This window comes from Oncorhynchus masou, chromosome 29, assembly GCF_036934945.1.
Source record: "Oncorhynchus masou masou isolate Uvic2021 chromosome 29, UVic_Omas_1.1, whole genome shotgun sequence".
Classification (NCBI taxonomy): domain Eukaryota; kingdom Metazoa; phylum Chordata; class Actinopteri; order Salmoniformes; family Salmonidae; genus Oncorhynchus; species Oncorhynchus masou.
This window is the reverse complement of record NC_088240.1, coordinates 53,854,618-53,882,003: the sequence shown is the minus strand read 5'-3', so window position 1 is coordinate 53,882,003 and position 27,386 is coordinate 53,854,618. Positions and strand designations below refer to the sequence as shown.

Genomic DNA, 27,386 nt, shown 5'->3' with positions numbered 1-27,386 from the left:
AATTTGAGGGTATTTTCATCCATATCGAGTGAACCGTTTTTGCTGTTGCACATAGACCCCCCATTTTAGGGGAGCAAAAGTATTGGGACAAATTTACTTTTGTGTATTAAAGTAGTAAAAAGTGAAGTATTTGGTCCCATATCCATAGCATGCATTGACTACATCAAGCTTGTGACTACAATTTTTTGGATGCATTTGCTGTTTGTTTTGGTTGTGTTTCAAATGATTTTGTGCCCAACAGAAATGAATGTAAATAATGTGTCATTTGAGTCACTTTTATTGTAAAAAAAAAGAAAAGTAGAATAGACGGATAATCCTGAATGAATCGTGAACAATGATGAGTGAGAAAGTTAGACGCACAAATATCATACCAACCCCCAAGCCATTTGGGGGGGGGGGGGGGGTATGATATTTGTGCATCTGTAACTTTATCACTCATCATTATTCACGATTCATTCAGGATTATCCGTCTATTCTACTTTTATCCACATTCATGCCGAAGTGTTTCGAAACATATTCTTTTCTTATTTACAATAAAAAAGTGACCCCCCCCCCCCGCTAAAAAACATGAACTTCAACACGGGCATGTTAGTCAGATTCACTATTTAATCTGGGCAGGTCATCAATAACTCAGTCATTCCATTGGAATGATTAGTTACAAGTCTTTTTTTTTTACATGGTCTGCATTACAGCAGCTATCAGGGTCATGTTCCGTAGGACCAAATTGAAGAAACCTTTTCAAACCGTATAACGGAATGATCGTTCTTTTAGGAGGAGAATGCTCGACTCGGAGGTATGCACCAGCTGAACTTGGGCAATGGAACTTGGTTTTCCATTACGTGCGTCTTGAACACAGCCTAAGACAGATAAGTAACTGTGCTCTAGTGTTCCAGTGTTTCTTCTGCTGATCCTCCCTCTAGGAAAGATGAGTGGATCCATGGCTCTTGACCTCTGACATTACAGTCTCATGTACGCCACCTGTAAACAATTCAGACAGATCGGGTTAGATCTCTAGTGTAACAATAAGAGATACAGTATTACTTTTCTCACCTGTATATGTAGATTCAGATATACAGCAAGAAAAAAAAAATATCTTCATCACGTACAATGAAACTGACTTATGATGAGTATACTGTATGGGTTGTGTTAAAACAAATGAAAAAACAGTGACATTTAGGTAAACAATGTGTTCAGATGAAATGTGGATATTTTGTCGGCTCGTGGCACATCCTGTCCTCTCTTACACGGTCAGATGCCTGACATAACAGTGCAGGTCTTGCACATACACGCACACATACAACTTAAAGCCATCTCCTAGTCCTGGTTGTTTGCCTGGAAGAGGGTCACAGCTCTGCCTGACTGGATCTCCTGTGAGACCGCTATATTGGGATGATGGATGAGGGCATTGGCTTCACTCAAGGCTCCCCCCCGAAACTCATGACTCAGCCTGCACACCGCATCAACACTCATTAACACAAATGATAACAAATTAGTCTGTGACGGCAGATTAAGCCCAAAGGTGAACGTGCTACAAAATAGCTAAGCCCCCAAAGAAAAATACAAGGAAAAACGAAGCAAGAAACAAGCTACTATTAATTCCCTTTGACTTAAGAGAGTGAACCTTAACCTCTAACGTTAACACTTTCAAGTATGTACCTTTGAACCAGCTGCTGTCATTGATAGATGGTTGCAATCAGGGATGCAAGCTGGTGAGGACCCAAAAAGGTGACCTTTTTATTTTTGCACTGAAACCTGCAACAAACAAAAAATCCTCGCCAGGGAGAAACGCAGGTTTTAACTAATTAAAACAGAGAATATGATCTGCAGGATCAGTCTCTGTGTGTCATATAAAGTGGTTCATGTGAACCGAACCCACAGCTAAAATGTAAAGAAAGCAACCCAATGTTATGTGTTGCCTAGACTTTACTGCAAATGACTCTCAAGTCTTGAGAAAAAAAACACACTAATATTGCAGTTAGCCTTTATAATAGAACGCTTGTGACCACACACACACAAATATTGCACTTGGGGGGTGGGGGGAAACCCCATCTTAAGTAGAAATAGAATGAAACAAACAGGCACAAATTGCTCTATTATAGTGGCCACTATAGACGTCGATCAAGTGTACAAGGCTACATGTGTGCAAAAATAACGTTCACTGAGTAAAAACAATTATAATCCCCCCTCACTTACGCACACGTGTTACTGTCAAGTTCAACACAACAAAAACGATCTTTGGGCAACACTGCATATTATTACATTGTACACGTTCTGCCTGTGGACATCTGTTCTCCAATGTGCCAGCAAAAGTGTGAAAGAGGGAAAGTGTGTGGAGTTCCTTTCACCTCTATAGCGGCATCCAGGTTAAACCAGGCCCAGCTCCTGCTACACTTGATCCCTGAATTCACAAGCAACGGCACATTTTCACCTAATTCTCTCAATCCAAAAATTAACCAGATACTGTAGAGGGAAAACATTAGTTAACGGATAGTGGTTAGTTCGTTAACTAGTTAACATTTCACACAGATTGCCAGGGTCCAGTAAGCAACTAACGCGTTACAACTTGAGGAACGGCAAGGACTCGTATACTAGTTAATAATATAGCGAATTGGTTACATGCTGACATCACCGCTTGCATCGTGTGCGTTGCAAAATACATTTTAACATACACGTCATTCAGTGATTGCACCCACACTGCTCGCACGTGCCAATGAGTGTCTGTGTTGCCAAGGGCTGACACCATACCCACACCGGCATGCGTGCGGAAATTCATTTTGTCCCCTCACACCAAACGCGATCAAGACGCATGTTAAAATATCAAAACAAACTCTAAACCAAATATATTCATTTGGGGACAAGTCGAAAAGCATTAAACATTTATGGCAATTTAGCTAGCTAGCTTGCAGTTGCTAGCTAATTTGTCCAATTAAGCTAGCTTTAAGTCGCTAGCTAATTTGTCCTGTGATATAAACATTGAGTTGTTATTTCACTTGAAATGCACAAGGTCCTCTACTCCGACAATGAATCCACACATAAAAACGGTCAACCCGAATCGTTTATAGCCATCTCCTCCTTCCAGGCTTTTTCTTCTTTGGACTTATATACTTAAATCTAATACTTCTTCCACCACACTTTCTCCCTCACCTCAAACTTTCCAAATGCCAGTTGTTTTCCGGTTACAGCTCATGAAGTATGCTTCATCACCTTCTCACCCCCGTCTCTGTGGTCAGGCTTCTCACCTAACATGCTGACCAAAATTAATTTAAACATGCATGTTATTCAACTATTGCACCCACACTGCTCACGTGCGCCAACGAGCGTCTGCGTTGCCAAGCGCTAAAATAGAAGTCAGTTCTATTTGTGACACTAAACACGGTGCAAGTCCTGCCTCTCCCATCTCATTGGTTTATAGAAGCAGATACCCACGTGCCATCTCCTCATTGGTTATACCCAAGTGGGTGATTGAAAGATGAACTGAGTTTGGTCATCGTCGTGGTAACTCTGAAAGTTAGATGCCAATCGCCATATAAAAGTCCAAAGAAGAAAAGTCCTGGAAGGAGGAGAGATGACTAGAAATGATTCGGTTGACCGTTTTATGTGTGGATTAATTGTCGGTGTAGAGAACCTTGTGCATTTCAGGTGAAATAACAACTGAACGTTTATATTCCAGGACAAATGTGCTAGCAACAGCAAGCTAGCTAAATAGGACAAATTAGCTAGCAACTGCGAGCTAGCTAAATTGCCATAAATGTTTAATGCTTTAAGATCTCTCCCCAAATTAATATAATTGGTTCAGTTTGTTTTGATATTTCAACCTGTGTGTCGTGATTGCGTTTGGTGTGGGGGGACAAAATCAATTTGCAAGCTGCCGGTTTGGGTATGGTGTTACTCGTTATCGTTCAGGGGACGCGCTGCTGTAACTGACAAGCTGCCTTTCCAGAGCACACACTGATGTTGTAACGACTAAATTGGTTGTCTCTTCTTTCTTCAGTCGCGTGCTGCTTTGCATTCTGTTGTTATGTGAACGATTGGCTGAGCTTTAGATAAAGCCAGTATTGCTCCAAACGCGCATCACTCGATCAGCCAGTAGTGACCCAACCCCCCCCCCCCCCCCCCAAAAAAAACTCATCAGATCTACACAAATCACGTAGGTCACCTATTTCGGATTCAAAACAGCAAATTCCACTGAAAGGTGACTAGTTTTCATCCCTGTGCAATAGTACCTAGTGGCAGACTTGGTAGTTTACTCCTGCAAACTTAATTATTAAGTGTTTATGCGCATTCTAAAATGACAAACTTTTTTTGTATTTAACACATCTAGTTTTTCTTTTTTAAATCAACAACATTAAATTAGTTAATATATTTGACTACTTCTGGCTAATAATTTGGATTCAAATACCAGCTCAGATCCTTAGATCTCTTCTTATCTACTGCGCCAAAGGCTGAACCAAAAGATACAGAAATAGCAGCAACTATCGCTCACTACACCCAATGATTCCTCAGGTGTTTATGAACATATTAAAACAACCCTGTGCAGGGAGCAATACGGGATCCTCTGGAAAAACTGCAGACGGCGAGGACGAATGGGCGGTAGGAGACTAATGAACAGACTTAAATATTTTGTGTGCACTCGCAATGCAAACAGTAGATCATGCACACCGGATGTGGATGATAAAGGACAAAGGCCAGTTCTGCAGGTTCCCCCTCAGGCAACTTCCAAAGTAATTCAACCGAGGCTTTTAAATGTATCCATAAACAGCAAAGGCTTACTAATGAATGACATCACTGATAGAGGTCGAGACATTCACTGTGAAGTCTACTCCAGTACCAGCTGTCTCATCTTTTGAATGCATGGCTTTCAAAATCACTGGCTCTGTATCAGTACTTGCTGTGCTGATTTATCGGCCTCCTAAACTCACCTGACTTTCTTGTGGAACTATCTGCGGCTCAATATAAACACTGCCTTGGCCTCCATACTGGATGAAGTTGCTGCTTTGAAAACCCACCTGGTGTCTTTCTCCAAATCTTCTCCCTGGTTCACTGAGGAGCTACACTCTCTCAAAGCAACGGGCCGTCGTCTAGAACGACAGTTTCAGAAAACTGAGCTAACAGTACATGCACAGATGTTTGAGCAACATCAGCAAGAACACAAACAGACCATAAATGCAGCTTGGGCAATCTACCTCTCCCAACTGCTCAGGACCTTGCAGTGGTAACTCCCGGGTGCTGTTCTTTACTGCGAGTAAGCTCCTCCAACCTGACAACAATTTGGTTACTTCAGCCTCCTTAGAACAGTGCAACAAATACCTGTGCTTCTTCCAAAGCAAAACGTAAAACCTCAAAACACCATCCTGTCCTCTCCAGCCCCTGTAGTTGATCTACCCAGTCCTATGCTCTGAGTCAAGGTCTTCCACCTTCACCACAGTCACTGCAGCTGATGTAAGCTGGCTAGAACAATGAGGCCCACCACTTGCTCACTTGACCCTAACCCCACCTCCCTTGTAAACACCTGCTTACCAGCTCTAGAGCCTTTCTTCACAGAAATGATCAACAAGTCTCTCATCCCTGGATGTGTCCCTCCTCAGCTCAAAATTGTTTGCAGTTACAGCAGTACTTAAAAGGCCTGAATATGACCCTAACAACCTCCAGAAATACAGGCCTATTTCCAACCTGCCATTCCAGAGTAAGCTCCTTCCTCGAATGTGCCGTTTCTGACCAACTCCAAAACCACCCGGGCCACTCACAACCTACTTGAGCCCTTCCAGTTGGGTTTCAGAGCTAGACACAGCATCAAGACTGGGCCACCAATGACCTCCTCATGAATGCTAACTCTGAGGCTGCCATCATCCTCATACTCGACACGGTCAGCCACACCATCCTGCTGGACTGCATGGAGAAGCACCTGGGCCTGTCAGGACCTGAACAGTGTCTCTCTCACTGCTCGCTACCAGTTTGTAGCCATCAGTCCTAGTAGGTGAGACAGTTGTGGTCCAACAAGGTGTCCCCATCAAGGCTTGGTTCTGGGGCCACTATTGTTTTGCATCTACATGCTGCCACTGAGAAACATTTTGAGGAAACACAGACTGGGCTTTCACTTCTATGCTGACAACACTCAGCTGTATGTCTCCACAAACACCGACAATGCAGTTTAGTTTCCTGCAGAACCTCTTAAGGATTAGCCCCTTTTTAAAATATTCACCTAAAATGACTTACCCAAATCTAACTGCCGTGGCTCAGGCCCTGAAGCAAGGAGAAAAGAAACACTGACATTTATGGAAATGTGAAAGGAATGTAGTGGAATATAACAATAGATCTGGTAAAAGACAATACAAAGAAAAAACAACAACCGTTCTTTCATATTTTTTTAACAATCTTTGAAATGCAAGAGAAAGGCCATAATGTATTATTCCAGCCCAGGTTCAATTTAGATATTGGCCACTAGATGGCATCAGCGTATGTCTTAAGTTTTAGACTGATCCAATGAACCATTGCATTTCTGTTCAATTTTGTATCAAGACTGCCCAAATGTGCCTAATTTGTTTATTAATAAACTTTATGTTCAAAATTGTGTACTCTTCTCAAACAATAGAATGGTATTATTTCACTGTAATAGCTACTGTAAATTGGACAGTGCAGTTAGATTAACAAGAATTTAAGCTTTTTGCCAATATCAGATATGTCTATGTCCTGGGAAATTTTCTTGTCACTTACAACCTCATACTAATCGCATTAGCCTAGATTAGCTCAACCGTCCCGTGGAAGGGACACCGATACTGAAGATGTCTTTTTAGACAGAGGTCGTCTTGATTGGCACTCGCATCATCATTGACTAAATCAGCAGCTACAGCCTTAATATTGATGGTGTCAAGGTCCTCCCCTCCAGTGAGGTTCACAACCTGGGTGTGATATTTAAGTCCGCTCTTGTTTGAAGCCCACATCAAGAGTCTGGTCAAATTCTAATTTCCCCATCTTTGAGACATTGCCAGGTTACAACCTATGCTATCAAAACCTGCAGCTGAGCAACTCATCCAGTTTTATTTTATTTTAAAAACACCCCTTTTGTTACTGTAGCTACCAAGTGCCTAAACAGGCTACAATATGTCCAGAACGTATTCTCACCCACACCTCCCCCCGTGAGCACATCAATCCAGCGCTATTCGACTTCCACTGGCTCCACATATGGTCACGGATCAACTACAAAATCCTGTTTCACACCTACCAACCTATCCTAAACTCTGGACACAAGTACCTGTCTGACCTTGTTCTATCCTCCTGCCTCATACACGCCCCCTTCACTCCCTCCAGGTCCGTCTTCCTTCAGCAGCCCCGCAGCAGACTATAAAACTATAGGTAACAGGGCTCACACTATTATGGTAGAGTCTCTTCCAGACATTATTAGTGCAGTGTCTCGGTCCTCCTTGAAAACACAGCTCAAGACAGTGCTGTTCACAAAAGCTTTTCACAGACCTCTGCTAATTCCGTTCTCATGTCCTCCGGACCTGATGTTTCTTGTCCGTGTCCACGTTCTGTTTTTTTGGATTGTTTTTATTATTTAAAAGAAAATGCCACCTTGGGTGTGAGACAAACACTTTCAATTAAACGAATTATTATTGACATAAGGTCCTGCTACATTCCAAGAATAGTTGTGATGTGCTGATGTACTACCCAGGGGTGAAACGGTTTCTCATCACAGCTTCGTCGTGAGCTCACCGCAGTTACAAATTCTAATAATGGAAATACAATTTCAGCCCGCCTCGTTGAAAAACGTCTACTCTCCTAGGGATATGATTTTTTTTTTTTTTTTTTTTAGATACATGAGAGAAACACTTCTTCCCGTACCGGGAGATTTGCCAGTACAGTTTATTTCCTTTCCATCACTGTACTATGGCTCTTTTCTGTCAGAGGTAGTAGTATTCACAGCGGGGTGTTTATCTGTCAGCATTAAAAAGGGCTGATACGACTAGAGAAGAAAAGCCTCAGAAGCTAAATGCTCAGCTTCGGTGCTCTCGTACAGGCGTTCTGTTATCACAACACTCAACATCTTGGCGAGGTGACAGAGGGAATATTATTTACTCCACTTGACGAGAAATATAACTGGGAGGGGGCACAAATGACATGTGTGAATGGTGCTGCTGAAGTGAAAGTGGTTTGCCTACACTGAAACTGTGTTCTGTAGGGAATAAGGCATTTCTGAAAGTGTGGTCTAAGCTACTGACTGAGGGATTCTGATTGAGGAGTACCACAGCAACTGACCGAGTAATCTAAATTATGGGGACCAGCCACACTGACTGAGTGTCACAAGCCATTCAGTCTAATACAATACAGTGCTGGTTAGCAGAGAATTCTTCTTCCGACAAATCCCATTTTCCATGCATTCCCTTACCTCCCTCAGGCACGTGTACCTGAGGGAGGTAAATCGTTTCAACAATACGACACAGGAGTGTGCAAGACATCGTCAGGGTGAGACTTGATATAGATCTCATTTTTCCAACATGTTGCCCCTTGCCTTTTTCTGTCCAGTTTTTATCTTCCAGTGTGCCTCTCTGTGTGGGAGATTAATGAGCTGGCAAGCAGGGGGGCTGTGGCAGGGGTGGCACGCTGCACTGGAAGTACTTTACACCCCATTACACCGCAGCACAGCTCGGAGGTGGAACACAACATCCCAGACAACACACCATTCCTCCTCCTCCAGTAATGAGAGGCTAGATCTGGTTAGGCGGGCTAACACAATAGACTGGCACTGGAAGGCCCACTCACCATTTCACATGCCCACACACACACTATTAGGGCTACATTATCAATTTGGGAGTTTTCAGCCCTCATCCGCTGTAACTCTATCTGACTACGTGATCACATTACTCTCTGGTACTCCTAGGTCTACAGCAGAGCAGTGAATCCATCTCTCTAGTGGAGGTATTTAAGTGGCTAAATCAGACACTCTTCATCACTCCCCTTAGTCCCGCTCGTCTCTTCCCCATTTTAGTGACATGCAGTCAGTCTAAAGTACCCCCGTCCTAAAACGAGTCCCTTTTCAGCAGTAGCATAATCACTCACGGTCAGGACAAGACATTGATATCCTCGATTTCCAGACTTTCCCGCTGAGTGATGAACGTTATTTGGGAATATGGTAACACGGGGGGAGTATGGCATCGCAACTGTAGACAATTGATGGTTTCTCTGGAAAATATATTTTTACTAAAAAGACTTATTGCAACACCTGGAATGTACAGAATGACTCACTCTTAACACCCTACAAGCCTATCAGACTGAAATACGACAAACTGAAGATAAATGGAAAAAGTAAGGAAAGAAGTTCTCTCCAATCCCCTCCATCTAAGTGGAATTGATAGCGTCTGCCAGAGTCAAAATGAGTTCCTCCTCCCCTGTACAGACCCAGAGGGCAAGTAACAGAGTTTTGTGAAAGAGGGAAGGAACACAAAATATGAGATTGCAGAGCGTGGGAGAGAAAGAGAGGGAGTGCTGAAATATAATAAGCAGTCTCGTAGAGGTTTGGTAACATAGTAGTGGTGGGAAGTGAAAACAGTAACTGGTAAGCATTTTAATCAAAGGGCCCAGAGTCATGATAACTATTTAATGAGACAGTAGCCAGTGGCCTTATTTTCAGCCACGTTGAATATGCAGGAGCTCAAATGTTTGTTTAAATTTTTTTTTTTTTTATGTTAGGCTACTTCAACTTCTCAAACCTGACGTCGTGCTCGCAGGTGAGTGCTGCTTTGACAGATAAAGAGGCAGGGATGAGACAATGGTGGTAATTACTGTGCAACTGTCTGGAATGTCTCTGGAGAGTCCCTGGTGAAGTCAGCCAAGTTTACAACTCCTAGTCTTGCCTTGGTGCAAGAAAACTCTCCCTTTTTGTACTGTAGAGGAGACTGTTGTGGGCACTAAAACGTTAGACTGCCCAGCAGTATTGGTGGTGCTCCAGCATCTTCTAAGAATAGTTTGTCACAAAATCCCTCTGAACCTCTTTTCAAAAATGTGCTTTAAAAAAATAAAAAATAAAAATAAAATGGTCACAACCATAGCTACTAGGGTAGAGGCTGTAAATAATGGATATCAGCCATATGGAATCAAACAGTGTCATGTTCATCCTGCCAAAGGGAGAAGCTCTGCCTACATTACCTAGAGGCTCTCTCACCTGGTAGGAGTTCATGGAATGCAGCGACGGAGGGAGACAGGAAGTACTGGCTGTCAGCACTGACAGCAGCTCCTGGCACGTGGTCAGGGGCAGTTCTAGGGGGTGGACACCGATGTCCTTCTCCCAGGTGTCTACAACACTGGACCCACACAGAGATAAAGGATAGCGAGAGAAAGAAAATTAATGAGACCGAGAGAAAATGTACAACACTGCATCAGTCAGAATAATACATAAAAAGTCAAATATCTCCCCGAGGTTCACATCTTCTAGGCAAGGGGACATAAATCCCAGTTTGAAGCATTACGATGCTAATCAAATCATTATAATCTATCACTGGGTAATGTTGAACAGTGAGAGTTTGAAAGGGATGGAGGAATGAGAAATTGAGGGAGGGATTGATTCCCTGTCACAGGTCGTGGAAGCGATCTAGGTTTTCATTACATTTGGCCATCTGTGCAGTGGCTCTGCGACAGACACTCTGAGTTAAAATGCTGATAAGTCCTTAGTATAGAAAGCAACACTCACTTAGTATACAGTGAATGCTACTGCTTTTACAGTAAAGAAAATCCTAACACACACAGCGCTGGTTAAAACCTCAACGGTCACCCAAGGGTGTAGTGTTTAGGAACCATTGTCCAAAAAGAAACAAATGGGCCGAAACAGGGAGGGACGAACCTGCACTTTTCCAATGAGAAACCCTCGTATTCATAGCAAAATGTTTTGCTACGGTTTGTACTAATGAAAACACCGCTGGTAGGAAATTTGATTAGTTCTGCAGCCGTCAACTTCACACTTATCAAGTCATCGCCCTCGGTGACAGTCATAATTCAATTAAGCAGAGGCTCACTGATTCTCCCACCAATTAGAGACACGTTACTGGCGTGCATCTCCAACGTCACCTCCAGTGCGTTCAACCAAGACAGACGGTGCTCAGTGACTTACACGGCTGACTGAATTAAAACATGGTCAGGGATGAATGTCACGTATGTAACAGTATGTAGGGCCTAGAGGAAACAGATGTTTCTCTAACACTTCCCCACCTTCATACAAGCTGTGTCAGCCAACAGCCACGTTGTTTTCTTCCAAAATGTTGGAGGAGTGATCCGGTTTAAGCTAGTGTAGGTCAGGGCTCTCCAACCCCTGAGCCAGTGTCATACTTAAAACAGCAGGCAATTTCCCATCCTACACACAGTCAACAGCGGTGATGTGCTGAGCTACGCTGTACTGGAGTGCCGTACGGAGAGGAGTCCTCTCCTTTCATCTACAGTTTGTTAATTACAGCTCTGCTGCCAGTCTGCTGGAGGGGCTGTCACGTTATACGAAGCAAAACAAGACAAAGGTGAAGCGGGAGAGGAAGAAGGAAATCATAACAGAAGAGAAGAATCCTCCCGCGGGGAACTCAGCACGGAGGAACATGGAGCACCTACCACATCTATCCGTGACTCATTTCTGTTCTCAGTTGCAAAATACAATTTTATAATAAAAATAATACCAATAGTACCAATACCCGTTATAGTCAAATATCCTGAACAAACACTGAAAGACCACCCCCCAACTCAAAAAAAAAATCATACTCTATCAGAAATGCAGCAGGAGATGGGTATGTAGGCTGTCTTACTCCTGGTGTGTGCTGGCAGAGGAAGAACAGGGGAGATAGAGAACTTTGACGGCGCTGCCAGCCTCAGTGGGTGATTGATGCTCAGAACACTGGCGGTGGCCGGGAGAGGTGACAGCATCACCTCTGACAGTCGATGACGGAGTGGCAGAGAAAGAGGCAATGAGGGAGTCGCTGTTCAGGAGCCAGAGCTGAAGATCAGAAGGTTATTTAACACTTCACACCCGCTCTGTTAAAGCCACACACATTTCACCAATGCACACACCGTCTCTGTCTCACATATTTCAAGCTCGCTCACAAACACACGCACACACACACACACACACACCTCTTACCAATATAAAGGCTTTTCCATCTGAGGCCTGGATAGAGAAACGAAACACGCTCTGTGAGGAGGACAGCTCCACCAGTCTGGCAGCTATGGTCTGTTCCAGGAACAGTGACCTGTGGAAGAGTAGGGCATGGTTAACCCTCAATAAGAATTCTACCTAGCTATGTCTAAAATAATATTCTACATCGCTCACTGGCATTGTAGCAACAAAAAGGTCATATATTGCATCTGCATAGTGAAAAACTATAGATTTACATCGATTTGCACTTTGAGAAGCTGAGTATCCGAATGATGAGGATGAGTATCCACAGATGTTACAGCAACATGCACCAGTCTGAGAAGCAGCACCATAGTTACCTGTCTGGAGAGGTATCAAACTGGCTGTCTCCCACACTGGGTCTCACCGTCACCTCTGTGATGTAGAGTTTCAGGATCCCTGCAACGTTTACAGAAACGGTTACTATTGAGCCAACCCACATGCAGACAGAACCTGACTTGGGCATCTTTTCTAATGCAATGCAACTTTCTTATGGTTCAAGTCCCAGGGTAAATGATACAAGTGGGAATTGAACTGGCAAATAAAGGGCTACTGGTCCCATGCCATTCACTGCCTTTGTGCCCTTGAGCAAGGAAGTTAAGCCCTAAAATTGCTCCGGTAGTGCCACTCTAAGGTAGACGCTGTGCTGCTCCCAACCAGTGTGTGTTTGTGTGTATGTGTGTGTATGACGTTGGGTATTATGATAGCAAATCAATAAATTCTTGTTGAATTTTTTAAAACAATATACAGTATCTATTCTATAAAGACGGTTGTGTACCTGGTGCCACAGCCTCTCCTAGGCCGGCTGTGCAGCTCTTACAGGAGACAAGCGTACGCCTGCGGTTGGGTTTCTACAAAAAAAGAACAGAAAAATACAAAATAAAGCTAAAAGACAAGAACATACAGTTCTAATTTAAGTTCCTCCAAAACGGAAATCGATAACCACAATCAAACAACCTAAAAAGAGGAGAGAGCAATGGGCAGGCATAATTCTTCTCCTCGTCCCTCTTTCCACTTCCCATCCACTGAACCACAGCCACACTAAAAGGCCCAGGCTGAGCCACAGATAGTGACTAATAGATGGAGAGCGAAATCAATCCCACTCCAGATAGTGATGGAGCGAGAGAGAGAGGCAGAGAGAGTGAGAGAGAGAGAGAGAGAGAGGCAGAGAGAGAGAGGCAGAGAGAAAAAAATAAGCTTGGCTTCAAACACCAGGCATGGCTATAGGCTCGGGTTAAAGTGGCTCACGATGTGTGTTGATGTGCTGCCTGTCTGCCCGCCTCCTCAAGTTTCCTCTCTCAAAAGGGAGTGCTGCTAGCTGCTGCTGCTTGTGAAGTAGAGTGTGTCCATCTCATCCTGCCAGTCTCAGGCCCAGTGGGAGGGGGGTATACAGATAGTGTGAGACTAACAAGGAGCCTGAAGCACAGACACTGCTGATGTAACTACAGTACACTTCCCGACAAACATGAGGGAAACTTTTGAAAATGACCAATGTTTTAGCTTTACTTTTCGGTAAGTATACAGCACATTGGGGAGGGAGTGAGAGCGAAGTGAAAAGCCAAAATCCTAAATTATGTATCTAACGAACATCAACGTGATGATCAAGGCTAAAACGGCATTGATCTTCTGCCATGGACATTCCTTCCTCCCTTGCCTCCTCTCACCGGTGTGTCCTGATTTTGACCCTCAGCCATTTTGTTGGTGATGGGGCTGAGCTCCTGGGTGAGTGTCTCCTCACAGCCTCTATCCAGGGGCACAAGGAGGTGAGTGTCGCCCAGTAAACAGTCCTCCGCTCGGGGCAGCAGCTTCAGGTTGGCAAAGGGGTCCGGATGGCAGCACCAGTCATCCACCAGGGAGCTCCAGTTGCAGTTGGGGAGAGGGAGCACTCGCTTGAACACCCTGAGAAAAATCAATGACATTACATTGCTATATAATGGAGACTATTTGTACTGTGATGAATTCAATTGATAACTTCAATCAAAAACCTATTTGCATGAATCAATCAAAAAGATATTTGCATTAACAGGGAAAGCTGGGCAATATTCCAATTTTACCCATTTTCCGTGCCAATGTCACAAACACATGTATTCGCTACGTTTTGGCAGGTGTGTGTGGGTGTGCATGTATCCACCTATCCAATGTCAACATGACATTGGGAGATGAGACAGAGCACAGCATCGTCCTTTAGCTCAAACAGCCATCCATCTCCCTCACTGAACCCATCTTCTCCACTACTGTGAGCGGCACCACTTCCTGTGTCTTTATTTACGGAGGACGTAAATGAACCAACAAACCAACTTCCTCCCTGTGGTCGTCTCACCTCTCCTCCAGCACCCTGGTCCCACAGGACTGGCAGTGGAAGGAATAACTCTCTCGGACCTGCAGCCTCTCCATCACACTCCCCAGGGCCCCTGTTAGGAGAGAGTAGCCACAGAGCACACAAACAACTCTTATCGGCGGAAAAGAGCTTCACCTCGAGACGGAGCAGAAGTCGATAAACAGAGTGAACGCAGACAGAGAGATGAAGGCCAAGGGGTATTAGGGGTCTGGGCCCATATCCTCAAAGCTTTTCAGAGGAGTGCTCAAAAACAGATTCTGCCACCTTTCTTCCAAGCTGCTTTCCCCTCTGCCAGTCCGCCACCACCCCAGTGTTTATCCAATTTTCCCCCTTAGAATGAGATATTTTTGTGGATACGGGCCGTTCTCTCTGGGAGAGAGACATGGGGGGAATCTCCTCCGGTTCCCAGGTCAGTGCAGTGACTCTACAGTTAATATAAGCAAGACCTGATGGAGTGAGACAAAGTAAACCTGGGGTGTATTCATTTGACACCAAACGGAAGAAAACAGACTGACTCCCTGAACCAATAAGAAACTATAGTTTTGTTTTCCGTTCCCTGCACAGTAGCACCAAAACATGCACTCGGTTCTTTCTCAGGGAAGATGGGAGAGTATTACTCCACGAAAAATCAGGTTACAGCTGATTCAGGTCAAAAATTCACAGTGTCTATATATCCATCAGTGGGTGTAGTTTTAGGCACCAGACATGACAGGCAAATTACTGAGCTCATGACTCAGTCCTTTATAGATCAGTACTGTGTGGGCTGATCAGGCTACAGGTGACACACAGAAGGACTCCTCTACTGTCTCAGTTCAAGGGAAGGCTTCACAGCCACGGAGTAACTGACTCAAGCCAGATGAGAATATATTATATAATCAGCCATAAATAAGAAATTATCTACTGATACTGTTCTGTCTTACCTGAAATGGAGATGGTAATTAGGCTACGATATGTGAGAAACAAACATTTACATGGGAGTAATTCTGTCTCTGTTTGTTGTGTGTGTGTGTGTGTGTGTGTGTGTGTGTGTGTGTGTGTGTGTGTGTGTGTGTGTGTGTGTGTGTGTGTGTGTGTGTGTGTGTGTGTGTGTGTGTGTGTGTGTGTGTGTGTGTGTGTGTCCATACAGCTAGCCTCACCATTACCTGTGTCATCTGTGTGCTGGTCCACATTGAGGCGCATTCTGAAGTGTATCTCGTCTCCTCTTTCAGGTGCCTCCCTGCAGGAGCCCTCCACGAGGCTGACCCCTGCTGGCAGCTCCACGATTAGCAGGCCCCGAGGAGTCCGGATGTGGAGGGACGAATCTCCTCCTGTAACCCTCACCTCTGCATAGCTCTTCGCCACATCTCTCCTGAGTGAGGGACAGACAGACAGGCAGACATGGTGTTCAGCAACATGTCATATTTTGATATGGACAGGTAAACCTGGTAACAAAACATATACAATTGGATTAATGATTCAGCGTAATGGCAGGCCTCAGTGCAATGGCTGAGACACAAATGGGACTGCGTTCCTTGACAAGTGGATGACAAACAAGTGAATGGTAGACCAGTGTGTGTGTGTGTGACAGTACTAAAGCCATTTATCATAACCTTCCAACTTGTCCTTATCCCCTTCTACCTCCTGCCTGTTGCTGTCTCAGCTCAAAGTAGAAGTCTAATGAGTTAGAGGAACGTTTGCAGAGAGAGAGGATGCACCCACTGCTCTGATGGAAGAAGGGCAAAGGAAAACAACTGTAGGCCAACTGAAGAGATAAGAGGGAGCGAGAAATACAGCGATATATTGTGTGTGTATGTGTGTGTGAGACAAAGGAAGAAAAAAGGGGGTAAAGTGCATGTACAATGTTTGGCTAATCCAGATTTTCTTTCTCTTGCAGTGACAACCCTGATGCACAGAAGATACGTTGCCCTCTGCTCAATCTCTGGGTTCGATGCAATTATTTTCACTAGCCATGCAATGCGTCTCTGTCCATGCTTGACACAAGTGCTGTCCCCCAGGAAGAAAAACATTACCCAGCGAAGGCTGCTTTAAAATCACAACTTGGTTGGCTGAATTGAATTCTCTCACTTCCAACCGAGTGGTGGAAGCAACAGCAAACAACTGGAAGGAACTATAACCAGGAACCACAGTAGCAGCCTCTCACACCAGACAATACACAAGCGACTGGTAAAACAAGAGTCTCTAAACAGTAAACCTGCTCTTTTTAACAAGATATTATCCAACTATAGAACAATTAGGCAATGCAGCAAAGCACGGACTAGGCTATAGGCCTAACCTACAGAATCCCACACCAATGTTTACAAGTATCAAATGTAGAGGCTCCCAAAGGATCCAGCACCTGGACACGATTCTATTTATGGTGCATTTTCATTCAGGATTTACCCAAGTGTTTAACCCGAAAGGCTTAGAGTTTTCTATTTCCTGCTACACGGGACAGCACCCGTGTCTCACTAGGCCATGACTAGACCTGCTCTCACTTGGGGGAAAAGCCAAGCCACTGGAACTTTTCAGACTGCATTTACATAACAATGGCTAACTTGAACACTTTCTCACAAATAAACTGTCTTAATTACCTACGCAAAGGCAGTTGATTCTGTTCTTTTTTATTTATTTAACTAGCCAAGGACAGTTGAGGACAAATTATTTACAATGACGACCTACACCGGCCAAACCCGGACGACGCTAGGCCAACTGTCTACAGCTTGGATTCAAACCAGGGTGTCTGTCGTGACGCCTCAAGCACTGAGATGCAGTGCCTTAGACCACTGTTCCACTTGGGAGCCACTTAAGTGAGAAGAGTGTACACTTATTTTCAGACATGGAAAGATTCATTAAATTCATAAAATATGGATTTAAGCCAACATTTTTTTTAAATCCAATTTATGTCAACTTATCTCAAGTCTGAATAGGGCCCTAATGTTGCTTTTGGTATAGTTGAAAGCAGCAGAGCCCTATTAAAACAAAGCATTATGATTTACGCCAATGTTTTATGGACTCCAATCCATGTTAAGTCTGACTCACTGCCACAGCTTGAATGGCCCATGTATTTTGATTGAAAATGTTTTTTTGATGAAAATGTTAATTTCCTACTCCACAACCCCACCTGGTGTCAAAATATAACATTACACCCATGAGAACATGTTGGCCCAATAGATGAATAAACATCAGCGAAGCTCAACAGGTAGGCTGTAGGACTAATGTACGTGTGTGTGTGTAGATAATATCTGAATTGCTTTCATTTGCTAGACTAAAGATGATCAGCACTCACCTGAATTTGGCTAATATTTCCCAGCCTAATTGTAACCAAATATCCAAACGGAGATTCACTGAATACAAAAATCGGACATTTGACTGATTTATCAAGATGAGCTCCCATGCGTAACCCAAGAGAGGCAATGACGCTGTCTCAATCAAAACGGTGCAGGTATTATCAGTTGACCACAAACGACAATGCCTTTGCATTTATTATAAACAGTGGTGTAGTGCAATATTTTAGGTTGCCTAACGGAGCGCAATTTTGTATTACGTCACTCCTGAATGAAAGTTGGCACCGATATGAAGCCTATTGTATAAAAATTATTTTAGAATATACATACAATGCATCATCCAAATTACACGATTATACCGTGTAGGCAATCACAGTATGTACGTGACTCAAGGAAAACGCTCTATGTTTAAATCCTAAAACACCAATTACTATAAATTAGGCCGTCATCGCGATTCGTTCGTGAATGATAATCCTTCACGTTTTACATATTAAAACACCCATGCTGCATGCATGCCAACCATTTAATCCCAATCCGTTCCATGGGAATATTCATTTCGACCTTCTAGGGATGGCTAACCGGCCTAACTACTATTTAATCGAATTTTCTAGCAGATTGAGTTCCAACAGAACAAAAAAAAATGCAACAACTTCAGCACGATTATCTTAAAACTGACATAAAAAATAGGTGTTTTTGGTATAACAGTAACCGGACATGATCTATGCCATTATATTCAGTTTGTCATGTAGAATACTAATTAAATCATCAAAGTGATCTTGCGAGACATATCACCGTCACGAGAAGTGGCCGAACGTCGTTATGCACCAGCAGCACAACACCCCTGACTATAACCGTTGGATGACTTCGGGTGTTATACGTTACCACCGCTCTATAACCGGAGTGGTGCATTTAGTTGACGAACAGTAGTACAATTGTTTTACACCATTGCAGCAGCCCAAACGATTCGTGGTTGACCCAAAATCATCCAGGTCCTGATGAAGTCCCTGATGTAGGGCTCGGAGTTGATGTTGTACAAATGTAAGCTAAGAGTCACATGTGTGTGTGGTCCTTGAGATGTTAAATACATTTATATGCGTCTGTTCACGGCAGGAATGCGTCCTCAATCCTGTCCTGCTAGCGCAACCAGCCGACATTAGCTAGGACTAGATACCTAGCTAGTGGTAGCTAACTATTTCGCAAATAATTACCAGAGAACAAGAAGACCACTTTGCAGCCGCTTCCTTAGTTCGAGAAACACTCCAGCTCCTTTGTCATTTTCGCCCATGGTGTGTGTCGTTATCTTCTATTGCTCGCAATGGCTAGCTGGCTAACCTGGTTTAACAACGAAGACACGTGCAGTTTACTTTTCGCTCTAATAGAGGTAACGGAGTCCAAAGCGAAATGGCTTCGTACATCTGATTTGTCAGTATGGCGAATTAAAGCAAATGTAGCAATAAAAATCATCAGGCTATAAATGTAAAACAGCGTAGACTTCTACGGCATATATTTCACTAGCTATCAACACGAGCCGGAACCTTTCTACCGCCAGGAGGGATTGCAGTCGGACAAAAGAAGGAGACGTGCAAGCAGTCTGCAACGCAGTCTGGGACAACTGTGAACGCGATTGTTTGGCTCTGTGAACCTGAACGTAGGGCAGGTGTGGTTTTGATGTTGGTTTGTTTTTCAAGCAAAGACATAGATACTTTGAAATATGTAGGATACACTTATTATTTAAACCGTGAGCGTTGTATGCTTACTTGACAAGTGACACGGTTTAACCGAGTCGACGTCGGGGGCCCGGCAGCAGCAACAACAACATCATCAATAATACGGACATAGCTATCAAGGATACATTTCCCACTGAGCCATTTGGCGCAGGCTGAATTTTTATTTTATTTTTAATTCGTCAAGCGGGATACATTTACTGACAGTGTGGGTTTACAAATATCCTTCTAACGGTAAGCATTTATCGTCGGCTGTCGCGGCCGATAAATAAGACGATAGTTTCGGGACACAACCTCGGGAGTTATTCAGGCTGTAACGTTACGTCTAACTAAGTTACTTGGTACTATTGTAGCCACCTGGGTGTTGTATCGCTGAGTTAGCACGCTAGCACATTTAACTTACATGGAGGGCAGGTTTCGATATTGCTGACCACGCAGGACCTATTACGATAGGTGATGTCATTCATGTTTGGTTGCGAGTTATGTCCGATGCCTTGATAAGTGTTTAACGTTGTTGGCTATAGAACTTAATTTTATATATTTTTTTTGTATCCATCTTGTTAAATAGATGACTTGCTAGATAGTTTGATCTAGCGTTTTATAATTTGCATGTCGTTCTATTGTTCTTGTCAGTATATCTAGTAGGTGTGTCGTCCTAAAATTAGGCTGTCTCTTGCCAAATATTTCAACTCGTGACAACTAGCTAGAGATCCATATAGCTGCAACTACAAAGACCAGGGCTGTAATTTAGTTTCCTGTGTCGCCCACCCCACCAAGAACACATTTCATTGTGAGGCACTGGGCATGTGATGCATGTACTGTACCACTCAGGTCTGTCCCTTCCCTGATTACCGGGTGGGAGGAATTTAGGTTTCTGCCTTGGATAAAAATTCCATGAAAAAAAAATATATTTTTGGTGAAAGGATGACATTGTACTGGCACTCCCTAATATATAGGCATGTTATTTTTACTCGTTTTATTTGCTGTTCACTGTGCCACTTTATTTTTAATCTTTAACTCTGCTCTGTTGGAAATAAACCCATAAGTAAGCATTTCATTGTTAGTCTACACCTGTTGTCTATGAAGCGTGTGACAAATAAAATGTGATTTGATTGTAGTTGGAACCCAACCCTCTCATGTACATCTCTTTGTTCACTTGACTTCTATATTGTCTGCTGAAGCACATCTATCTACCTCTCCCATCCCCAAGGCATCTGTTTCACTAAGACATGTCTGGAAGAAGACACCAATGATTTAGCACTATCTTCACATACCAACATTAACCTTATCAAATTCTTGTAATCTGTCAGACTTTGCTCCTAATTCACATTTGTCATTTGTACATGACTGGTCAATAAACGGTTCCATCTGTGCACCATCGTCAACCCATGTGCTTCTCCTCTGTAACTCTCATTCTGACAGATTGACTGGCGCTGGCCTGCACATTAAGGACACATGTAGTTTGAGACTAACGCTTCCATATGTGAAGTTCTGATTAATCCACTCACTATGATTCAGAGTAACGATACCCCCCCCCCATTCACTCCAGGTGTGATGTGTGTATGTGAGCCTGGTGTTGGCAAGTAGCTGAATAACCACCCAGGAGGATGAATGCAGAGGAAGTGGACCTGCTCAGTGACTCCAAGTACAGGAATTATGTGGCGGCGGTGGACAAGGCCCTCAAGAACTTTGAGTACTCCAGTGAATGGGCAGACCTTATCTCTGCACTGGGCAAACTCAACAAGGTAATGACCACAAACATTTACCTTTTTGGATATTTCACATATGTACATTTTGGTTTGGAATGGATACACAATGAACACATCCGCAATTAAAACTGGATCTGCATAGTCTCTAATGCACTAAATGCATATATTTTTACCGACAGCTATTGTGGAAAGATGTAGATTGATCTGGTACCCCATGTCTGATGTTTGAATCTGTTTCTCAGGTATTGCAAAGCAATGCCAAGTACCAGGTGGTGCCCAAGAAGCTGACGATAGGCAAGCGTCTGGCTCAATGCCTCCACCCAGCTCTGCCCAGCGGGGTGCACCGCAAGGCCCTGGAGACCTACGAGATCATCTTCAAGATCATAGGGCCCAAGAGGCTGGCCAAAGACCTCTTCCTCTACAGGTACTGACTAGGCTACAGGATGTCAACACTTGTTTAGGACATTAGTAGTAGTAGAGAAGTGCAGTAGCTTTATTGTAACTGGTGAACATGTCATAAACTGAATGTGAACTAGTAAAGTAAGTAAATACGCCTTGTCCAAGCCAGAATGGTCCATAGGGCAGAGGCATGTTTCTCCTGTTTCTATAGCGTGAGGCAGCCTGATGTACAAGTACACCCCCTGAACAGAACGCTAGTCTATCGCAGGGCCTTACCCTTAATCCATCTCCTTTGAACTAGTAAGATAATACAATTAATGCATGTGGATTTTGTTCAATAGTTATTTTTCTTCAGTTGACCTATCAACCCTATAATTTCCCCTTTACTCTATTACCCCAACACCGAAAACCTCTACCCTGCTTTCTGTTTCAGCTCTGGGCTGTTCCCTCTACTCTCCAATGCTGCTATGTCTGTGAAGCCAGTGCTGCTGGGCCTGTATGAGACCTACTACCTGCCCCTGGGAAAGACCCTCAAACCTGGCCTGCAGGGGCTGCTGACTGGGGTACTACCAGGCCTGGAGGAGGGCTCTGAATACTATGATAGGTAAGAGATGGAGGGCTGGAGAAAGAGAAAAAGAGAAATGGATGTCATTGAATGAAGTGAATTGCTAATTACGAGAGAAAAAATACAAATATATATATATTCAGTCAGAATCAACCTTAGTAACAATTCAATAATCTGGGATTCAATTGTCTTGTCAATGTATGCAACCCAAATTAATTGATTTCAATTCGATGCAATCCTCTCCAGGACCAACACGTTGCTGGAGAAGGTGGCTGTGGCGGTGGAGCAGTCGGCCTTCTACAGCGCCCTCTGGGGCAGCATCCTGACCAGCCCCGCCGTGCGCCTGCCCGGGGTCACCTTTGTTCTGCTACACCTCAACCGCAAACTCTCCATGGAGGACCAGCTCTATGTCATGGGCAGTGACATCGAGCTCATGGTACACGAAAAGAAGAATCGTTTTCAGAGACCCTTATCTTTTTCCTTTATCCCAACCCCCCCAAGAAAAACACACACACACCAAGTAGAGCTTTAAGTGCCTGTATTTGGGGAACATTTAGAAATCATTAGTAGTGTATTCATGATGCAGACTGAGAAATTATGTCACGTGAACTTGTATTGACTGGGCCAGAAGTTTTCCCTAATTAAAAAGAAAAAACGGAAAAAACTTCGGGTCCTAATTTTTTCCTGAAGAACAAGCAAAAATGCAATAGTAGTCAACCAAGTCTGGTTGTTCTGAAATTCTACATATTCACTAATTTATTTGCTAGATAAATAGATGTAAATGGGGCTTGATTTAACCCTGTGTGTTGTGTCGCTCCCTGCAGGTGGAGGCAGTCAGCATATCGGTGCAGGACTCCAGTGTTCTGGTCCAGAGGAGCACCCTGGACCTGATCCTCTTCTGCTTCCCATTTCACATGAGTCAGGTAAGGACAGATATGCTCAACTCTGTCAGCACTGCTCAGCACACAAGACCGCAGTCACAGCACTTTTGGGAACTGGCCATTCTTGATGATGAGGCTATCTGACATCCAGTTAGAGGGAGAGAGAGCATGCAGTGACTCAGAGGATGCTTGTTTGGCCGTTCACCTCTCTATTCAATCATCGAAGCACAATGTGTCTCAGAGCCCAAACAGCCCAAATTACGGCATCCTTTCTTCGAAGTCAGAACTCATCTGAAATCTCCTATTATTTCCTTATTTTTGTTGTGTGTGTTGCTGTTCCAGGCCACCCGTCCAGACATGATTCGGATCCTTTCTGCAGCGCTGCACGTGGTTCTGAGGAGGGACATGTCACTCAACCGCAGACTATACGCCTGGCTGCTGGGTAAAAGACACATTCATGCACATGCAAAGGTTTCCGTTAGCCGGCTGTTGGCAGACACATTTTTTAGAAAATCCGATGAATAAAATTGACGGCCAATTGTCCAGGAGAAGAAGAAAAAAAAATCCCATTGTGAAATAATGCTTTTTTGCCTATTCATTGATGGAAATACCAGTCTATGTAAATACATTTCACTGGTCATGCTTATCGGTCTTTAAGTTAATTTACATAATTTAGTGGAATTAAATTGGTGCGTGTACAGTATATTATTTGTCACATTCGTACAGCATACAGACACAGAGCCTTTTAGTGGAGAATCTGTCAGACAGTGCGATAGCTGCTGCTACATCATCTCAAACAGCGAAGGCATAGAGAGTGGAAGGCAGGCTTCATCAGTGTGTCACACCAATTTGCAATGCGTTGTGTCAATTTGGCTGGATGTCGTTTGGCTGGTGGACCATTCTTGATACTCACAGGAAACTGTTCAGTGTGGAAAAACCCAGCATCGTTGCAGTCCTTGACACAAACCGGTACACCTGGCACCTACCATCATACCCTGTTCAAAGGCACTTCAGTCTTTTGTCTTGCCCAGTCACCCTCTGAATGGCACACACAATCTGTGTCTCAAGGCTTAACAATCCTTCTTTACATCTACATTGATTGAAGTGGATTGAACAAGTTACATCAATAAGGAATCATAGCCTTCACCTGGATTCACCTGGTTAGTCTGTCACGGAAAGAGCAGGTATTTTCAACTTTCTTTCGTTGTCCAGTAGTCAAAGGCACAATCCTAGTTATATTAGCAACCCATGCTAGAGGCTGCATATTAGATATCCCCTCTCCCTGTCACATGAAACCACTAGAATGTGCGTTGAGCTTTCGGCCACTGTGTTTTCCCATTAATTGCGTAATGTAACAAACATTCACGCCTAACCTGCTGCCTTGTGCACATTGCTGCGCTTATAATGTGAAGAAATAAGTTGATCAACATTTTAAGCTCAACTGTTGCACCGGAATCTTTGCTTTTTTTTGTATGAATTTAGGCTCTATCGTCCCACAACAGTCCCAGCGTCTGTTGGGAATAGGTTATTTCTTTCTCACACAGAACGACAAGATGACCAATAGAATAGGTCAACTTTTCTACTATGGAGGGGATAGTAGATTGACATAGGCTAGTGATTTGGCTGTTTGTCACTTGCTCGCCTTGTTTGCTGAGGAAAAGTAAATATGAACAATTATTCTAACATCTTCAAAGTGCACATCAGAATTTGGTAAGAATGTTGTTGCATCCTCGTCTTGCATGTTATTTTTTATTTTTTTAATGTACATTTACATTTAAGTCATTTAGCAGACGCTCTTATCCAGAGCGACTTACAAATTACAAAATGTATTTATTTCACCTTTTTAATTTAACCAGGTAGGCCAGTTGAGAACAAGTTCTCATTTACAACTGCGACCTGGCCAAGATAAAGCAAAGCAGTGCGACAAAAACAACACAGAGTTACACAAACAAACGTACGGTCAATAACACAATAGAAAAAAATAGTAGAAAAATCTATGTACAGTGTGGGAGGTAGGCAATAGAAGAGTAGGGAGGTAGGCAATAAATAGGCCCTAGAGGTGAAAATAATGACAATTTAGCATGAATGCTGGATAGATGTGCAGATGATGATGTGCAAGTAATAATATGGGGATGAGGTAGTTGGGTGTGCTATTTACAGATTAGCTGTGTAGAGGTACAGTGGTCAGTAAGCTGCTCTGACATCTGATCCTTAAAGTTAGAGAGGGAGATATAAGACTCCAGCTTCAGTGATTTTTGAAATTCGTTCTAGTCTTTGGCAGCAGAGAACTGGAAGGAAAGGCGGACAAAGTAAGTTTTGGCTTTGGGGGTGATCAGTGCAATATACCTGCTGGAGCACGTGCTACGGGTGGGTGTTGCTATGGTGACCTGTGAGTTGAGATACGGCGGGGCTTTACCTAGCAAAGATTTATAGACGACCTGGAGGCAGTGGGTTTGGCAACGCATATGTGGTGAGGGCCAGCCGACGAGAGCATACAGGTCGCAGTGGTGGGTAGTACTTGGGGCTTTGACAAAGCGGATGGTACTGTGATAGGCTACATACAGTTTGCTGAGTAGAGTGTTGGAGGCTATTTTGTAGATGACATCGCCGAAGTCAAGGATCGGTAGGATAGTCAGTTTTTCAAGAGTATGTTTGGCAGCATGAGTGAAGGATGCTTTGTTCCGAAATAGGAAGCCAATTCTAATGTAATTTTTTGATTGGAGATGCTTAATGTGAGTCTGGAAGGAAAATTTACAATCTAACCAGACACCTAGGTATTTGTAGTTATCCACATATTCTACGTCAGAACCGTCCAGAGTAGTGATGCTAGTAGGGCAGGAGGGTGCAGGCAGCAATCTGGTGAAGAGAATGCACTTAGTTTTACTAGTATTTAAAATCAGTTGGAGGCCACTGAAGGAGTGTTGTATAGCGTTGGATCCTTTTTGGAGGTTTGTTAGCACAGTGTCCAAAGAAGGGCTAGATGTATACAGAATGGTGTCGTCTGCGTAGAGGTGGATCAGAGAATCACCAGCAGCAAGAGTGTCATCATTGATATATACAGAGAAAAGAGTCGCCCCGAGAATTGAACCTGTGGCAGCCCCATATGAGACTGCTAGAGGTCCAGACAACAGGCCCTCCAATTTCACACACTGAAATCTATCTGAAAAGTAGTTGGTGAACCAGGTGAGGCAGTCATTTGAGAAGCCACAACTCTTGATTTGGCCGAAACAATGCGGTGATTGACAGAGTGTATGTCAAGATTGTGCGCTAGTGGGTTGGAATAAACTTTTGAACCTGCTTTGTCTTGGTCGAGAGGAGGAGATGATTCATTCTATAACCAATGATGTCATATTTTGTCTATAAACGGTTGTTCTTGGTTCTATGGCAGCGCGCTCCGAGAATAAATACTATCTAATTTTGATAAGACTGGTCTCTGTCTATTTTATGCAAATAAGAATCTTACAAATTCTTAGAAAACAGACAGTGATTTTAATTAATGATACATATAGGAATTATGAAATTCCGTAGACACATAGTGGAGAAGGTACGGTGGGATTCGAAATGGTCGGTGATCTGTTTATTAACTTGGATTTTTAGAAAGGCAGGGCAGGAAAGATATGGCTGAAGAGGGGGATGAGCGCTGCAGCTTTCCAATCTTTGGGGATCTGACGATACGAAAGAGAGGTTGAATAGGCTAGTAATAGCAACAATTTTGGCAGATAATTTTAGAAAAGAGGGTCCAGATTGTCTAGCCCAGGTGATTTGTAGGGAACCAGATTTTGCAGCTCTTTCAGAACATCAGCTGTCTGGATTTCGTTGAAGAAGAAGCGCGGGGGGGGGCAAGTTGCTGCAGGGGGTGCTGAGATGTTGGCCAGGGTAGGTTTATTGCAGTTATCGATTATCGTAGATTTATTGGTGGTGACAGTGTTTCCTATCCTCAGTGCAGTGGGCAGCTGGGAGGAGGTGCTCTTATTCTCCATGGACTTTAGTGTCCCAAAACCTTTTGGAATTAGTGCTACAGGAAGCAAATTTCTGTTTGAAAAAGCTAGCCTTAGTTTTCCTAACTGACTGAGTATATTAGTTCCTGACCTCCCTGAAAAGTAGCATATTGCGGGGGCTATTCAATGCTAAAAGGAAGTTTTTGTGCTGGTCAACGGCAGTCAAGTCTGGGGTGATTATGAATTAATATGAAATACCATCATCTAAATGTGATTTATGTCATTCTGATCACCATGGGTGGAAGCCCTAATCAGGTTACGCACCCAATGCATATTGGTCCAGTATATTTCCGGTAAATTAAAGTGCTGCCGGTCAAAAGTCCGGCGCCACATTTTCATAATGGGAACCCTGGTACACATGCACAAACAA

General features: G+C 43.5%; 2 protein-coding genes across 10 annotated transcripts in view; one reads left to right on the top strand and one right to left on the bottom strand.

Annotated features, from left to right (window-relative positions):
• Window positions 1–588: 588 nt before the first annotated feature.
• Window positions 589–19,279, bottom strand: ube3d (ubiquitin protein ligase E3D). 3 transcript variants are annotated; one of them, XM_064945313.1, is made up of 11 exons: window positions 18,949–19,279; window positions 15,620–15,825; window positions 14,460–14,550; window positions 13,804–14,038; window positions 12,918–12,990; window positions 12,460–12,538; window positions 12,107–12,215; window positions 11,775–11,962; window positions 10,157–10,295; window positions 6,214–6,240; window positions 589–978 (listed from the first exon to the last, which is right to left on the bottom strand). In XM_064945313.1, the coding sequence occupies exons 1-10, from the start codon at window positions 19,023–19,025 to the stop codon at window positions 6,220–6,222; spliced, it is 1,218 nt and encodes a 405-aa protein (XP_064801385.1). In that variant the 5' UTR covers window positions 19,026–19,279; the 3' UTR covers window positions 589–978; window positions 6,214–6,219. The 3 variants fall into 3 exon arrangements, with proteins under 3 accessions (XP_064801385.1, XP_064801384.1, XP_064801386.1); XM_064945312.1 differs by lacking the exon at window positions 6,214–6,240; XM_064945314.1 differs by lacking the exons at window positions 589–978; window positions 6,214–6,240 and having other exon boundaries at window positions 10,213–10,295; window positions 11,731–11,962.
• Window positions 19,280–19,320: 41 nt separating this feature from the next.
• LOC135520005 (protein dopey-1-like) overlaps window positions 19,321–27,386 on the top strand; it is a 38,115-nt gene continuing 30,049 nt past the window's right edge. For all 7 annotated transcript variants that reach the window (XR_010452334.1, XM_064945310.1, XM_064945308.1 and 4 more), the window contains exons 1-7: window positions 19,321–19,698; window positions 21,014–21,209; window positions 21,416–21,597; window positions 22,006–22,176; window positions 22,384–22,573; window positions 22,962–23,060; window positions 23,361–23,460. Coding sequence is in view for 6 of the 7 variants with exons in the window: in XM_064945310.1 (XP_064801382.1) it covers window positions 21,072–21,209; window positions 21,416–21,597; window positions 22,006–22,176; window positions 22,384–22,573; window positions 22,962–23,060; window positions 23,361–23,460 (880 nt within the window). In the remaining variant the exon portion in view is untranslated. The remainder of the gene's footprint in view (window positions 19,699–21,013; window positions 21,210–21,415; window positions 21,598–22,005; window positions 22,177–22,383; window positions 22,574–22,961; window positions 23,061–23,360; window positions 23,461–27,386) is intronic.